This window comes from Pteronotus mesoamericanus, unplaced genomic scaffold, assembly GCF_021234165.1.
Source record: "Pteronotus mesoamericanus isolate MK-2021 breed Mesoamerican mustached bat unplaced genomic scaffold, CSHL_Meso_final contig_101, whole genome shotgun sequence".
Taxonomy (NCBI): Eukaryota; Metazoa; Chordata; class Mammalia; order Chiroptera; family Mormoopidae; genus Pteronotus; species Pteronotus mesoamericanus.
Window position 1 is genome coordinate 17,683,619 of NW_026555001.1, and position 17,962 is coordinate 17,701,580.

Below are 17,962 nucleotides of genomic sequence, written 5' to 3' on the forward strand. Positions count from 1 at the left end.
TTCCAAGTTAATATATTTGGTGTGATATCCACATATTTTTACTTTTTTTAGAAGAGATTTTTATACTTTTACATCTTGGTTATTAATATGATCAGACAGATCAACATTTTAAAACTAATTAATGAAAAGTGATTCACTGTTCTTAAAAATCAGATAGGGATATTCTATTAATTTGGAGTTAGCTACATTCTTTTAGTATAAATATGTTACCTAATGTTTCATATTCATCTTCAGAACGTATGGCTTCAAAATAATTATTATGTCTTACATGTATTGCAGGTCACCATATCATCAACCAACCTCTTACAGGCCAAGATTATTGCTGTCTGGAGAACGAGGCTCAGGTCAAACTTCTCACCTTGCTCCAGCACTTTTGCACACTCTAGAAAAATTCTCTGTGCACAGACTAGATCTCCCAGCACTTTACTCAGTTAGTGCCAAAACACCTGAAGAATCATGTGCACAGGTAGGTTTGTACCACATCAGAGCACTTCCGATTTCCTTAATGTTTATATCTCTGTAGTGTTTATAGATATAATTTTTCAAAGAACAATATTATGAATAATAGCATTCTGTTGCTTATTTGTTAACATAATATTAAGGCAGAGGATCCTTTTGTAACATTTTCCAATGTGAGCTCATTGTTTTTGTCATGATACTTAATTTATTTCTGATATTTTAATATCCTGTTTCTTATGTTAAAATTTAAACAGTAGAAAGGGAGCTTCTTTGCCTTTTTCAGACTCTTTTCAAAACTATAGTTTCAGAGCCTTTCTAGACTTCTCTCTGTATTGAGAGCCTTATTATAGAAAGGGAAAAGATACTCAATTTGAGATGCCAGGACTTAAAATTTATATAGAAATATGATACCACTTTAAACATTATATCTAATAGCATTAATAGTGAAAGTATGTTTGATATTTGATTTTCAACTATATTTGCTAGCTGTGAAGCAAAGTTCTAGTTGGGCTGTTTACATTTCTTGAGGTTTTAATATATAGCTATGAGTTTATCTTAAGTGTCTCATGCTATAGCTAGAGGTTAGGGGAATATGTTTTTTGAGCCAGGGAATCATGTTTTCACCATTTCTGTGTCTCTGACACAGTGCCCACCTCTTAGTAAGTGCTCACTGACTGTTTGAACAATGTTTCTTATAAATAAATTAGAAGAATGTCATTTTTAACTTTGATATTTATCCTACCTGTAGAAATTAGATGACTGGAATAGTAACACTTAGTAAGAGCATTGTACACAATTTTATTGTTTTTTTCAGTTACATTTGTTAAATATTTAGTACATATTTATATACTGTGTTATTGAAAACTATTCTGCACTTTGTAGCAAGAAATATTTTTTAAATCTGTAACATTGAATATATTTTTTTCAAAAAGTTTATAGTTTGATTTCATTTCTCTTTTACTTAGTTCTTTGGATACGGACATCGTAGCAGCACTTTGTTACTTATAAAACTCTATTTAAAGTAGTTCTTTCCCCAAAACTCATTTTCTTAATAAAAATAAAACCTGCATACCAGTAATTTGCTCCAATTTTTATACATTTAATTAATTTTTGCTATGTTTTCCAATAATGTTGATTTATATTTTTGCTTATGTATTTCCTACTTAGTGAGACTAAGTTTGTATACAAATGAGAGAATTACTCAGTACCATTAAAAAAATCCAAGTGATTTACAGGAAAATATACATTAACAAAATTGATCCCAGAGGAGAGAGAACCAAACAGACAAGACACTATCTGAGGAAGGAGCAATTGAGTGTCAGAAAAGGCACTAAATCTAGATAGTTTCACAGGTGAATTCTTTTAATTTTAAAGGATACGGTTATTTTGATGTTATTTAAACTGTTCCAAAGTATAGAAAATGAGGGAAAGCTGTAAAATCAACAAAAACAATGATGAAAGACTTTTCAAAGAAATACAAAGAAAACTGTAGACTAATCTCATGCAGACTATAGTCATAAAGTAAATATTACAAATGGAATTTAATAGCATGTCAACAGAGTAATATACCATTATTAAGGCATGTAAAACTGATTCATTTAGACATTGATAGATAACATTGGAATGGACACATTAAAGTATAATTATTTGCCTCTGATGTGATTGGAAAACTTGTAGTATCAACTGAAAGACTATTAGGGACAATAAGAGAATTCTGTAAGGTGGACACTTTAAAAGTTAACATTTTAAAATCAACAGTATTCTTTTATATAAACAATAACAAGTTAGAAATATAATGGAAGAAGTCCCATTTAAAATAGCAACTAAGTTTACCTAGGAATTAACTTAAACAGTTAATTTACAGGGCCTAAAAGAAGAAATCTGAAAATTCATTTGAGGAAAACAGTTGAAATAATGAAAGACACACTCTGTTTTTAATTATACACTATAGTTCAAAGTATGGCCCTAACTCAAATTGCACAGATAAAAATCTCAGCTACTTTGCTGATTGGTTGTGGCCTTGGCCCAGTTGCTTACCTTCTTTGAGCCTTAATTTGGTCATCTATAAAATGAAAATGATACCATCTAAGCTCTGATATTTGGCGGGGGTGGGGGGTTGTGATTATTAAAATAAGCTTATCCAGCACTGGCTGATGTGGCTGAGTGGATTGTTACTGTGACCCTCAAACTAAAGGGTCACTGGTTTGAGTCCCAGTCAGGGCACATGCCTGGGTTGTAGGTCAGGTCCCCAGTAGGGGGCGCACAAGAGGCAACCACACATTCATGTTTCTCTCCCTCTCTTCCTGCTTTCCTCTCTCTCTGAAAATAAACAAAATCTTTAAAAATATATAAAATAAGCTTATCCAGTAAGCTTGGCATACAGTATCCCACTAGCTCCTCTCATAACTAATGGCTGGTCAGATTCAAAATTGGAAGGCTGTGAGTTCTTTTCTAATTTAATTTATAAATTAAGTGCAATCTCAATAATAATTCCTCCAGAATTTAAGAGGAGAAGTTAAAAAAGGACTTTGTGTTTCCTGTAGATTTTATATAATGAGCATAGCATGGAGAATTCGAGGAAAAAGTGTAGTGAGGGAGCCCTATTAGGATTTAAAAGATGTAATAGAACTAGAGTAATAAAAAATTTGTACCTGTGCAGGGATAGATAGACAATAGAACAAAAGAGAATTCACTTAGACCTGTATAGAAACAAGAATTTAATATCTGATGATGATGATGACATTTGACACCAGTAGGTAAAATAGATGGATTATTTAATAAGTGGTCTTGGAAAACCGGCTGGCTCAATAAGGGGAAAAAGAAAAAACCAAACCAAACTGGATTTCCTACCTTTTTCTGTAGCCTCAAAACAAATTCTAGATTGTCAGTGGAACTATAAATCACACAGATTTAAAAGTGTTAGGAGAATTCACGAGATCAATATATTTATTATCTTGGATATAAGAAAATAATTTCTAAGCAATGAACAAAATCCAGAAAATGTTAAAATAGGAACAAATTTTACTTTATACAATTTTTAAATTACACATGGCAAAAACATTCTTTAAATAAAATTAATAGTTATAATCTGGTAAAAAGTATATTTGTAATACACATGTTAAGGACAGTTTTCCTAAACATAAAAAAAGTTTGTGTCAGTAAGAAGAAATAATAACAATCTAATATAAAAACTGGCAAAATAGGAGCATGCCATTTAGAGAAAAAAGCAGTTTTAAATCAATCTATTTACATGTTAAAAAAACTTAAAAATTTTATATATATGCTTATATATAAGTGGAGATTTTATCTAAGGTTGCCCCCCAAAAAGCTGTTAATAATCATTGTTTTGGCTTGGGGGAAGGAATTTGGAGAATTGGGGAACTAGATAACCTTTTCATTTTAGTTTATAGTCTGCTGTACTATTTGGAATGTTTTTTTCTTTTTACGTGTGTATGTGATAGTACCAAGCGAAATAAAGATAGAATCACGTCGAAAGAGGAACATTTTCAAAGTGAGAGAGTACTCTGTCTGTCATTGTTCCTTATGGCTAATATGTGTACATATTCACACACTACTGGCTTAGTTAGGTAATGAAATACTTAGGAAGCATTGTAGTAAACTATATGTTGATGTTACTGGGATCCTAGAATTTTTGCGTGTATTCCTAGTTGGATCATTGTGCTAAACCTGAATTCTAACTGCATACTCTTTGGTTTCTTTCACATTTCTTGTCTTTTTTTTTTTTTTTTTTTTTTTTTGTCGTGGGTGGAGAGGATGGTGAGAGGTGTCACTTGGTAGTGGAAAACAACAAAGTCCCACCATTTATTGTTTTGGTTGTGTTACACTGCATCTAATACATCAAGATGTCTCATCTCTGCTTTCACCTGCTTTCACCAATAAGCATCTGGGTTAGAAGTAGAGCTTAGAGTTTATTCTTTAGTGACCACCATCTAGATGTCCAGTCTGTTGAGGAACTGAGTCAGAATTTTGTAGTCATGATAACTGAAGCTCTGACCGCTTCTCCACACTGGGCCAGAGATCAGTTGAACTGTCCTGGTGAGAGAGAGAGAGAGAGAGAGGGAGTACATACTTAATTTATTGATGAGAGAGACATCAATTTGTTTGTTCCACTTATTTATGTATTTATTAGTTGATTCTTGTATGTGCTCTGACTGAGGATTGAAATTTGGTGTATTTGGATGGTGCGCTCACCAACTGAGCTACTTGGCCAGGGATTATTATTTGTATCTTAAGTGCACATTTAAAATTATTTAAAATTCATGAACATAATACTGTCTCTCTTTAAAAACTTCTTCAAAAAGAGTCTATTATATGATGAAACCGAGGAACTTACTCTTAATTTGTAGACATTGGCAAGCCTGGGTATAAGTAGGTATAAGAGTCCTAGGGAAGAAAGTGCGTGAGGCAAGTCCCTCAGCTGGGAAGATTAAAAACCCATTCTCTCTATACTTCTATTTTTTTCTTTCTTTTCTTTCCATTTGCCTTACTTCTCTTGGGAGCTAGTCGTCCTATAGGCAAGTTTGTCTCTAAATAGATGTGGAACATAAGGATTCAGTCTGGCAAATTACCATCCTGTGCTCTTTTCTTGGTCTCCAAGATACTTAATGTAAATTAAAATTGGTTACTAAATGCTGTAACATGAACATGAAAGGTTATCTTAAAGGAAAGAAGTCCTACATCACCTTTAAAAGGCTGTATTTATATGAGATAAGATAGAAAGGGGGAAGAACCCTACTTGATATTTCTTTATACTGTGGGAACCTTGTTTACTGCTCTGTTCTTTAAAATATATCTACACACAAGCATATTTATGACAAAAGTTTCTTCTCTCCTTCTGACTGCCTCAGCTATTGATTAATATTATCATTTGGGTGACAAAATGGTAGAGGAGTTAGTGTCTGCTGTAGGATTTTTCTCATTCTTAAGATTTAGTGAGCATGAGAATTTTCTGGAGGTGCTTATTAATATTTCTGATTCCCTGGCAGCACATCCATAAATCCTGATTTGTTAAATTTGGGGTGAGCCATAGGAATCTGTACTTAAAATATCCCAGGCATTACTATTCTAGGTCATCAGTAGATCCCACTTTGAAATGTGGTACTTTTGCTGATCACTGGACACTAGTTAGACATTTATTACTGAAACAATCACCCGAATTCAGAGTGGGTGTGTGCGGGGTGGTTGTGTGTGTGTGTGTGTGTGTGTGTGTGTGTGTGTGTGTGTGTGTGTGTGTACGTACACACATGTTGCTGAGCATTTCTTTGTCCTTCAAAGACTCTGGAAGGAGAATGGAAAACTCTGGTGTAGCCTGGAAGATTATGGTTGTCTCACTACGTTCACAATTGATTACTGAGCCCTACAACAAGGCCAGAGATGTTAGTATCTGTAGTAAAAGACTTGTCTTTATTAACACTCTTAAAAACAATAACAACAACTGTGATTCCCCTTTTCTGACAGCTTCAGATATATATATTTATTCTATTGTTTCTGTTGTTGACTTAAGCAAAAAGTGATTGATGAGTGTACTCTTTTTTTCAGTAGTACAGAAGTATGATTGAATTGATAAGTTTATATGTGGCCTGTCAAGGCTTTGGAGTTTGGGTCCTATATGATGTTGTGGATAATTTTAAATGGTAAATGAGGTTGTTTTTTTTTTTTGGTGAAAATTTTAGTATTTTTTTTCTCAGAGGGAAAATGTATCTGGAAATGTTCAGAGGAAATCCTTTTTGATTAAGTAGCATTAAGGAACTAATAAACTTAACCTGTGTGCTTACTTTGGATTCTCTTGTGTTATATGTGAGGGTTTCCAGATTTCTCCCAGCAGTCTGTGTGTGCTTTGGGTAATCTTGTGTTCATACCTGTGGCTTTCTGTGTTTTATCATAGTAACCATTTGTTTTTGAGTTGTAAACAAATTAAGCCATACCAGTCCAGAGTGTACCACATTTATGAAAATTCTTGAAGTTCTTAGGTGATGAAAATACCAGAAAAGAAATTTGGGTGATTTAATTTTCATACCAAGTTGATTTGCATTAAAACCATTATTCAGAAATCCTAGTGTAGTTGTGTTTTTTAACAGGCTGAATTTATACGCTGGTAAAGAAACTGGGCACTTTATTTCTTCATTCCTGACTCTTCATATCCCAGACAGTGCCTTCTTTTCACAGAGGTGCTAAATCTTAAGTAAATACAATATAAATGGAATAAAATGATCTATATGGAATAAAAATAGCAGCAATATAGATATTTATTGTAATATTTTGTGATAGCATGGTGTAAGGAATTAAATATATTTTAATAGTGCTTTTAAATTTTTATAAAAATTGAGAATATTTTAGCCTCCAAGGCTTTTCTTTTACTTAGGTTTTATAAATTTAACACATTCATAATACTGTAATGTGATCGACACAAATTGTGGAAGTTTATTAATGACAAAAAGTTGTTTTCTGCTTTCTCATATAGTCCCATTTAGGAAAATGAAAGCTGACTTGGCTTGGAGCTTTCTGCTTCATTCGTATTTGTTTAATTATTCTAGTGTTCAGGTTCTGAAGAAAATGGCATGAGCTATACATTCTTATTTTTAAAATATAGTAAATTTTTATGCTCTGAACATTTTAATTTGGGAGCTAAAGAAATGACTTAAGAAAGTTTAGCTTTTGAGATGATAAAGACTCTTGTAAATATAGGTGCAGTTTATGTTTTTAGTGTTTCCTTATATGGGTACATCTAACTTCAGTGGCCTGATTTTTGCCTTTCATATATTTAATATTCAAAGGGAGTATTTTGTGATTTAAAAACAAAAACAAAAACATGTTATATAAGGGACCATGACGTCTGGGGCAAGAAGAGGCCAGAAGGAAATGGAGTATTTGTTTTAAGAATCAAAATGAACAGTTCCTGTACACTGATGTTTATTCATTTCATTTGTGCAAGAGTGCTGGTCATGTCAGAGGTATTTTGGAACGGTTGGTTCAGTAATTTGGCCTACTGTCTTTTTTTCTCTATAACAGTTTTTCTGTTTTCTACTACACCTTGCACATCCACCAATCCAAGACAGCCTGTAGGTGAGTATTTTTCTAGTTATCAAATGGCATCACTTGTTCCCAAGACAGTTGCCACTTCACTAAAACTAGAGTTTATTTTCCTACTTGGAATTATCTGGTTAATTGATTTCACAGAGTGTATCTTATTCCACAACTTTAAAAGTTACCAGCAAACTGCTGAAGAGTTGTTTTTAGAAACAACGTTATAGAAAAATCACAATAGGAGTAAACTTTTTTCTGATTTTTTAAATACTATTCTTGGACTCTGTACTTTTTGAATTTTCATTATGAAAACTGGAGAATTAGAATAGGTTGGCCATGTATTTACAGAAAATATGAAAGTTTATTTTAATACTCTGAAATACCATGGAGTAAGAAATTTCAAAGAAAACTTGTTTTAGTAGTGCTTTTAAATTTTCCTAGAAATTAAGGATTTTTTCCTCTAAAGGCTTAGGAGGAAAACTTTGAAAAACCCTCAACTCTTTTAGAGTTGGTGATGCTTATATATATCTAGATCAGTCTTGGAAGTAAGTTTAAAACACCTGTAATACAACATTATTTAACTTCTCTGGCTCTGTAAAGTTTTTGTTATCACTTAACCTTGTGTTGCTTTGCCCCAACTCTTTGATACTGGTTAGCAGCTAGATGTTCTCAACACATATTTTGAGAAAACTTAACCTACAAATACTAGAATGAAAGGCAAAATTTCGTTTTTTAAAAAGGCATGGGTTTTTACCTCTTCCTGTGCACATGGTAGCTTGCATGACTGAATTAGGTAGTTAGTATTGTGAGGTTTCTCAGTAAGTGGTATAGCTCATTAGTCTTTTCATATAACCACTTTTCTCTCCCTGCTTACTCTCCCTAGTTTTACCAGCACAGAGTGGGAGTTGGAAAGTGACAAAAAAAATGTCAGTCACTGTCTTCCACATACCATGCCTGGTTTGGGTGGCATGTAGTATATATATTTTTTAATCAAATGCCTCACTTGCCTTTGTGCTACTGTGTGGTTCCTTCGTTTTGCCGATATTTATGCTTGTTTTTCTCTTATGAATCTTCTACAAGAACTTTGGAAAACAATAATCCTTGGATTTTCAAGATCCAGGATAAGAGGGTGCGTGTTTGCAGAAAAGGTCAAAATTTGAGTCCTGAAGGAGTTGTACTGTACAACTGTTCTGGATTGGTGGATATGCAAATATTAAAGGAAGGGAAGGAGCAAATATTACTTTTGATGTGAGTGATCATAACATCTACATTTCCAATTTGGGGGAAACATTTTATTTGAGCATCTTCCATCTGGTTCATTATTAAATTGGCAATATATTTTATTTTACACAGAAGGTTTAACGCTGTATAAAATATAATATTTGAAAAATTCATGCAACTAGTAGGTTTCCTCATTAAAGAAAAATAATGCTTTTAATTCTTAGAAATGTTTCTATTAATCCTAATCATTTTAAATATTAAATTCTTATTTCTTGTCTTGCACATTATACAGGGTAATTGAGACGTGTTTTAAAATAAGGAAAAAAAGAAAATTTTAGAAATATTATTCTCAAATTAAATTGAAGGAAGATAGATTTTTACACTTATTCCTACACTTGTTAAAAGTCTTAAAGAGATTCCATGTTATCCTGTAAGAATTTACTGATGGGTTGTTGAGATATTATTGACACATACGTAAAAGGCAGTAGTTCTGCTTGGTAGCTTACTGATAGCCAACCTGGGCCTTACTGGTGTGTGTTGGCAGAGTGCGGCCGAAGCTATCGTTAGGGCTCTTTTTAACTAACACCTGTGGAAATTTTATTTTGTGTTTTCTGACAATGAGGTGTCTCAGAGCTCTTTGCTGATATATTTATTGCTCTTTAGAAATGTAAGGGTATTCTATGACAGTTTTGAGTTGAAGATTGAATTAGGGTAGTGGGAGGTAAAGAAGTGGTTCAGAGGGTAGTTCATTAATTTTAAGTCTAGGGTGGTACATTTTGTTACAATGTTTATTTCATATGTTTAGTGATTTTAGGCAATGTGCACAAACGTAAACTATGTCTTCCTTTTCTTTGTGCTTATTAATATTACTCTGACAAGGTGACATACAAGTGCATACTTATCTCTTCATTTGCAGCACATTTTATAGTGGTATTTCGCTTTATCTTTATGTGATAGATAAGTGGAGCAATTTGATACCTTTATACTACCAATATATACTGAATAGGAATAATAAAATAGGGAAATATACTTTAGGTAGGTTAAGGGTAGATAGAAGCTGTATGTAAGGTTTGTGCAGCGTGTCTCGCACAACTTAAGTAGTTGGGCTGAAAATAGTGACCATAACAGGCCTGACCCATTTCATGTATTTGGGGCTTACTGGGTAGACTTTAGAGTAATATCAATTTGAATTTTTAATTCCAATTCTTTCCTTAGATTTTTCGTGAAGCTCGAAGAACAGTACCTAGTATTGTTTACATGCCTCACATTGGTGATTGGTGGGAAGCTGTCAGTGAAACTGTGAGAGCAACTTTTCTAACTTTGCTACAAGATATACCATCATTTTCACCTATATTTTTATTGTCTACCTCTGAAACCATGTACAGTGAACTGCCTGAAGAGGTAAGAACTGATTGAATGTTTATTATATTGTTTTAAAATAATTGACCTTGTAAATTTAACACATTTTAAGTACCATGAAATCAGTACTGTCATGATTCATGCCTTAACTGTACCACTTATTCACTGTGTGACTTAAGCAAGTTTGTTTCTTTATGGGTATAATAGTGATATATTCCTCACTGTTGTTGTGGAGAGTGAGATAATTTATGCTTAGACCAGCACTTGGGGGGGTGGGTGTGTGTGTGTGTGTGTGTGTGTGTGTGTGTGTGTGGCACCTATTAAGACGATTTTAGCTGTATCATCATCATTTCCATCATAATTATCCTTCTCATCCTTTTCTGAGCTCATTTGGTAGGATTTTACCTTTCAGCTTCTTCATTGGCATCATCATACTAAGTTGACTGTTACTGTTATGGTGTATATTTTTCAAGTCTGATATTTAGCTTTTGAGTTCAAATTCAACTCATATTTAATATATTAAAATCACAGGTAAAATTACAGTTGTTTTAGAAACAATTTGATAACTCATGTGAATGAAATTGATTTTTAAAAAATTATTTTAACACTCTGAGCATACTAGATTTTGAAATATTTTCCTTGAGAAATATTTTTCCCCAGACAATACAGTTCCTGTAAAAGATTTGCATGTTGCTCTGACTGGTGTGGCTCAGTGCGCTGGGCATCATCCTGCAAACCAAAAGGTTACTGGTTAGATTTCCTGATCAGGGCAAGTGCCTGGGTTGTGGGCCAGGCCTCTGGTTGGGGGTGTGCGAGAGCTAACCAGTCGATGTTTGTCTTCCTCTCTTCCTCTCTCCCTCCCTTTTCCTCTCTGTAAAGAAAATAAATAAAATCTTTTTAAAGAAGTTTGCATATTTTAAATGCTGTAATATAAATCTTGATTATGTAAAATTTTATGATTAAAGTATTTGCTTACTGACTTTTTGAATTCTGTTTCAGTGCTTGTTAGTAATCTTATTAAGGTGGATTTGTACAACTTAACTGCTCTTGTAAGAAAGTATATTAAATGTTGAAATTCATTTTTGGTTATTCAGAATCTGATATTTGAAGACCATTAATCAAAATTTTTTTATCAAAGGGGGCAATAACATTTAGTGGAATGCTATGTGTAGTAAGAGGAAAACCAAGGTATGGACATACTAGTCTTTTGATCTTGGATAACTTTGAACCTAGACTAGCTTCAGTTTCCTCATCTGTGAAATGTGGAATAATAACAGGCTTGTTGGTGTGAGACAATACATGTGAATCTATTTTGGAAACCACAGAGCTATAAAGTGATTGGTATTATATTAGTATTATAAGCTAGGAATGTACTTTAAATTGGTTTAGGAGAATGGACTGAATCTGAAAATAACTTAGGAGCTACTTTTTAAATTTAGATCCTCACTGTCAATTAGTTTTATTATCATTTTATAAGAGATAAAGAATATTTGGAATAATTAAAGGTTCTGGTTAGGAATATGTAATTCCCTGAAGTTTCCCTTACGTTGTTTGAAAAATTTGTAAATGAAAGTCTTATGAACCCATTTTCTTGATACAGCAATTTTAATTTTGTCTACTCCTATTTATTTGCATTTGTGATTTTGTTGTTGGTTTAATTTTTTTAAAGTTCACCTTGCATGGTGCATATTTTCAGTGGTGCTGTATTGTCATAAATTTAATTTTTATTATTTGTTTTCCAATACTCTTAATTAGTAACTAAAATGTTAGACATTTCTTAGCATTGAATTTTGAAATTTCAGCTCTTTTTTTTCTCTTTGTCGTCTGTGTTCTTTGCCCTTATTAACCAAGTAGCTATCATTGATGTCCACATTTGTGGGGGGAAGATTATGGGAATTCTTGTAGACTACTGATGATATGTTTTACACTAATTGTTCTTAGGAAATCCTCTGCCTCCAAGCCTTTAATTTAAATTCATCCATTAGAATGACTTGCTTTGTGTAGGTCACAAACCGAGACCAAAAAAGAATTAGTCACCGTGGGACGAAGGTGTTATTAGGAATATAAAATTGCTTTCTCTCTGTGAGACAAAATGACAGTCTCAACTCTTAGAGCCCCTTTAATGTTCTCTTATAAATGTTTTGTTGTATACCTCTCTCTCCTAATCCAGTAATTCCTAAAGTAAATTTGTACTCAGGACAATGCATTAGTATATTTGTTTTATTTTTCAAATATATTGTGTGTATATGTTTATAATAGAAATAATATTAGTAGAATAGTATATTTAAATAAATATGCATATATTGGAGGGAATATTTTCAAATAGGGAATTGCAAATCAAAACCAAAATGATATACCACTTTATACTCATTAGGATGGCTATTATCATAAAAACAGACAATAACATGTTGGACAGGATGTGAAGAAATTGGAATCCTTGTGCATTGCTAGTGGGAATGTAAAATAGTGCAGACTGTTAAAAATAAATGGTATGGTGATTTTAAAATATATTAAATAAAATTACTCTATGATCCAGCAATTCCACTTCTTGGTATATGCCCAAAAGAAGTGAAAGCAAGGATTCAAACAGGTATTTGTACAGCCACATTCATAGCAGTATTATTCAAATGGCCAAAAGGAAGAAACAACAGAAATGTTCATTGACAGACGAATGGATAAACAAAATGTGGTGTATACTTACAGAAGAACATTATTTAGCTTTTAAAAGGGAGGAAATTTTGACACATGCTACTTGCATAAACCTTGAAGACATTATGCTAGGTGAATTAAGCCAGTAACAGAAGGACAAATATTATATGACTCTTTAAGGAGGCTCCTAGAGTACTCAGATTCATGGAGCTAGAAAGTAGAATGGTGGTTGCCAGGGACTAAGGAAGGGGAGACTGTGGAGAGTTAAGTGTTTCCAGGGCACAGCGTTTCAGTTTGGGAAAATGAAAACATTCTGGAGCTAGATGGTAGTGATGGTTGCACAACAATATGAATCTACTTAATGCCACAGGCTGTACAATTAAAATTGGTTAAAACAGCAACTTTTATGTTCTGACTATTTTACCACAATTAAAAAGGAAGACTGCAATTTAAAAATGGGCTAAATATTTGAATAGACATTTCACCAGAGTATATACACTCTTGGGCTAAATAAGCATGGAAAAGAATTTTCAATATCATTAGTTATTTAGAAATAAGATACCACTGCACAACCACTAGAGTAGTTATAATAAAAAAACAGATAATACCAAGTGCTGGCAAGGATGTAGAGAAATTGGAGCCTTTGTATATTGCTGGTGGAACTGTAAAATGTTGTTGCCGCTTTGGAAAATTTGGCAATTCTTAAAATGTTAGATAAAATTTACTGTATTACTCAGCATTTCCACTCCTGGTAACTATACAAAAGAAACATAAATGTATGCACACACAGTGTTTCATGCAAATGTTCCTCCTAGTACTATTCATAATAATGGAAACAACCCAAGTATTTATTTATTGATGGATGATGAAGAAAATATTGTATATACATGTAGTGAAAAACTATTCAGCAATAAATTAATAAACCACTGATACAGTCCACAGGTGGATGAACTGCAGTATATTATGCTAAGTGAGAGGAGCTGGACACAAGAGACTACCAGGTGTATGATATCAATTTCTAGAAGAGGCAACTCTCTAAAAACAGAAACCATATGACTGGTTGTCAGGCTGAGAGCCTGAATGTGAGTGTGAATTAACTGCAAATGGGCACTTGGGAACTTTTTGGAGGCGATGGAAGTGTTCTAAAACTGACTTGTGATGGTTGCACAACTGAATTAATTTACTAAAAATCATTGAGCTTGAAAAATGTTTAATGAGAGATACTAGAAAGTATGCTTAAATATATCTGGAAAAGTCAGAGAAAGCATCATCCAAAAAACATCAACTTTTGAGTGGTTTAGGAAAGAGTGAATAGCATGTATATGAAAACCAGTGTGAACCACTTTGAAAGACAGCATCGTAATTTTTTTTTCAGAGAATTATAAAAGGTTTGTCTTCTTGCAGTGTAAAGTTTGAGGCTGAGAACATCAGAAAGTAGATTAGGAGTAAATTGAAAGAAAAATAACTTAGTCTACTTATAAAATGATGGATTCCGAGATGTTTATAATAATAACCTGGCAGGAATATCATGGGATCATTGAGCCTTACTCTTGGTATGCTTCATATTCACAAAGTTTAACACAATGTTGAAAATATTGAGAAGGAAGAATATTTAAAGCTGAAAATACATGTTCTGCTACCTTTGAACAAAATCCTCTTACTTCTAAGGCATTGTGTTTTATTTTTTCAAGAAATGGTTAATGTTAGCTATTTTGGCTATGTCTTGTCTAATGCCGCTTCACTGTTGCAGGGCCTCCTCTATGTTTCTTTACCTCTGTTTTCTAGTCTCTTCCTCTGTGTATCAATGCTTTCTTATGAGACCCTTAAGATCTTGACAGCAGGAAGTAAGTGTTATTTTCTTCAGGTTTATAACTGTAGTGTCTAGTTTTGTATGTGGCAAATAATGGGTGTCAGTGGCAAATGGCTCGCCAGAACTTTTGCAGAAGGGCCAGCAAAGCACAGATCAAAGAGCTGGAGGGGATTGTACGTGAAGGTAGTCAACAACAATAAAAAATATCGGAAGGGTACAAGGTAAAATAATATAAATTCTTATTAAAGGATTTGGTTTTGGGTTTTGGTAAATCATTTCCATCCAAATTTTGAATTCCAGTGTTTACTTTTCATTGAATGTTTCTGCTCTATCTTAGAATTTTAGAGCTGGAAAAGGCCTTTAGAGATTACTTAATTTAGCCTTCTCTATTCATTCATTTTGTGACCTTAGGCCAGTTACTTAAGCCATTCCAAGCCCAAGTTTCATCTTTAAAATGAGGGACTTCTTCATATCTCATTGTTATAAAGATTGATATAATATTTATGAAATTCTTAGTCTTCAATTCAGTAAGTGGATAGATATAACAAATTGAATGGATTACCCAAAGTTCATCACAGATGTGTGGCTACATTTAAGCTAAAATCTGATGTCTTGAATTTTAATCCAGTATTTCCGTACTGTCATGGTTGGCACTTCTCATATTAGAGTTTCTTACCTTTTTAATTACAGTTTCCAGTTTGATGTGGGCTGGGGAACAGAATCACAAGCTTTACTCATTCACTACATGCTTGTTCATTACTATGTACCAGGCACTGTGGTAAGGTATAGGAAAACATGAATAAAAAATGGGCTGTTCTCAGGGAGTTTGGTGTCTAGAAGTGGAAAATACACCTAGAAAAACATAAATTAAGAGTGTGGACAAATGTAGATGGTGTAAAGAGGATATAAAAGCATACCTTGCAAGGAGGACGTCTGTGGTTTAAGTCTTAATAGAGCAGATGAACAAAGGAAAGGCATAGGTAATCACCAGTTGGGAGGAACCAACTTAAGTTGGCTTGGGAGTTTTGCATGGAAGGTGGTGTCATTGTGGAGCATTCTGTGAAGAGACCAAAGGTGTAGTTTATCTACAGTGATATCAGGATTCCAGAGGATACAGTGGAACACACTTGGTATGGAAGGAGCCCAGGAAGGGAAGTCAGAAGAGAGAAAGTACCTTGAAACAGTGTAAGAGGGGGCAGTGTTGTTGGTTGGCATCCTTCCAGCTGTCTTTTGTAGATGCTAGGCAATCCCTCTTCAGCTCTTCTGCAAAAAGTCCTTTGAGATTGTTGCCATGCGACTATTAAAATCAGCTATCCTTTTTGCTATTATCTTGTGACTCTTCCAGCTGTAGTATAATTTATTAATATCTTGGGCAACTGAATCACTCTTCCATTCTTGTTTAGTCCATGAGGTTGGACCTTTCAACAGCATAGCCTAGGACTCTGTTAACCCTAATCCCACATGAGTCTTACATGAAGATTGAAAATGGTACTGGAAATGGAAGAAATTGTAACTTGGTATAATATGAAAGTTTTTAATTCTCTATTTAATGTCTTTGTGTGTGTTTGTAGGTTAAATGTATCTTTAGAATACAGTATGAGGAGGTCTTGTATATTCAGAGACCTATTGAAGAAGACAGAAGAAAATTTTTCCAAGAGTTGATTCTCAATCAGGCATCAATGGCTCCACCACGAAGGAAACACACTGGTAAATTCCTAACACCTTTAGTAAAATGGGGGCGGGAGTTGGACTTAAGAAATGCCCTTTCTTACAGTCATTTTTTCAAAAACATTTCTTTGTGAAAGTAAAGACAGTTTTTCAGGTTCTAGTTATCTTTTAAATGGATTTATGTGGAAGTGGACATTGTGTTCACCTGACTTGAGGAGATTGGGAAGTACAGCCTCACTGTTAAAGCTTTACTAATAGGGGCCTGTTAGTGAAGTAGTTTCCTTATCACTTCAGTCCAGATGCTCTTGGTAGATTTCTCATTCTGAAGCTCAAAAAGTCACACCAGTTGTTGTGCTGATTACTTTGTGGGTGAAGGTGGCTTTGCTGAGCCAGCAGCTGATTAGAACATTTGCCTTTTCTGGTTTATTTATTGATTAATTTTTCAAATATTTATTGGTCGCTTATTATATTAGAGATCTTATTCGACCTAGGCACTTGGAAATCTATCATGGCTTTGTTTTAATTATTAGAGTTTTCTTAGATTTGGGCTTAACAGCTTTAAGAGAGCCCTCAAAATTTGTCCAGTTTTGATCCCCTGCCTTAAGTAAGGACTGCATTCTAACTCATTCAAAAGAGTTTTGTCTCTTAATATTTCAGCTTCTTCTAGAAAATAGCAATCCTGTTTATTAAAATATTTAAGCCTCTTTCCCCTTGTTCTTTTATGTTTCTTGCAGCTGTTCTTGTAGGATGTTAAATACATTTCCTATCCATGCCAAGTGTTTGCTTTTCCATATTTGTTCTACTTTTTTGTTTTTCACTGGTGATATTATCCAACATGTTAATAATGAAATGGTCCTTTAATGGCTTCTTTCCAGGTTTTCTCAGTGTTTTGAAAATGAACACCCATCAAATGGCTATGGTTGTGGGGCTTTCCCTTCACACCCCAGAAACCTTGGGAAATTCAATATGGAATTTATACCTTGTGATTATTGTTTGTTGCTGTCTATATTTCTAAGTAACAGTATTTAAAATACTTCATTATGAAAATGATTCATTTTAATAATGTACCTTGCATGCCTCTAGATATATTTTAGTTCTATAGACCTGAATTTTCTGTTAAGGATTAATATAATTCTTTTTCTTTTTGAGTTGCTTCTGTGGACTTTCATTTTTTATTTTAGAGGCTATTTGAAATCAGCAAGAATCCTTAGGATTTTAACACTGAGCTTCAGTGCAATATCAGAAAAATCTTTTAAGGAATCAGAGAACTATGATTTAAAAAGTTAATACTTTACCTTTTAAGATATATATATATTTTTGGTGGGGGGTAGATAGTAAATACCATACTTTTTTTAAAAAAATTATTTATTTTTAGAGAGAGGGGAAATGAGGCAGAGAAACATCAATGTGTGGGTGCCTCTCGTGGGTCGCCTATTGGGGACTTGGCCTGCAGCCCAGGCATGTGCCCTGACTGGGAATTGAACTGGTGACCCTGTGGTTCTCAGGCCGGCACTCAGTCCACTGAGCCACACCAGCCAGGGCTGAATACCACACATTTTATATGTACCACTTTCTACTCATTTTCCACCTTCTCTCTGTGTCTTTGGATTTTTATTTTTTATTTTTAGTTTTCCTTTTTTTTTTGCTCCCAGCATGTGCCATTCACTATCCCTACTATGTTGTAGTAAGACTATGACAGTAGGGTACTAAAATCAGAATTGTTTTGGGAACAGGAAAGATCAAAGAATTGTT

The 17,962-nt window shown here is 33.7% G+C and overlaps 1 protein-coding gene across 1 annotated transcript in view; it reads left to right on the plus strand.

The window, feature by feature from the left end:
* Nucleotides 1–17,962, plus strand: part of ATAD2B (ATPase family AAA domain containing 2B) — a 125,638-nt gene that overhangs the window by 76,175 nt on the left and 31,501 nt on the right. The window contains exons 18-20 of the mRNA XM_054569170.1: nt 280–466; nt 9,940–10,125; nt 16,114–16,249. Of these exons, the coding sequence (XP_054425145.1) occupies nt 280–466; nt 9,940–10,125; nt 16,114–16,249 (509 nt within the window). The remainder of the gene's footprint in view (nt 1–279; nt 467–9,939; nt 10,126–16,113; nt 16,250–17,962) is intronic.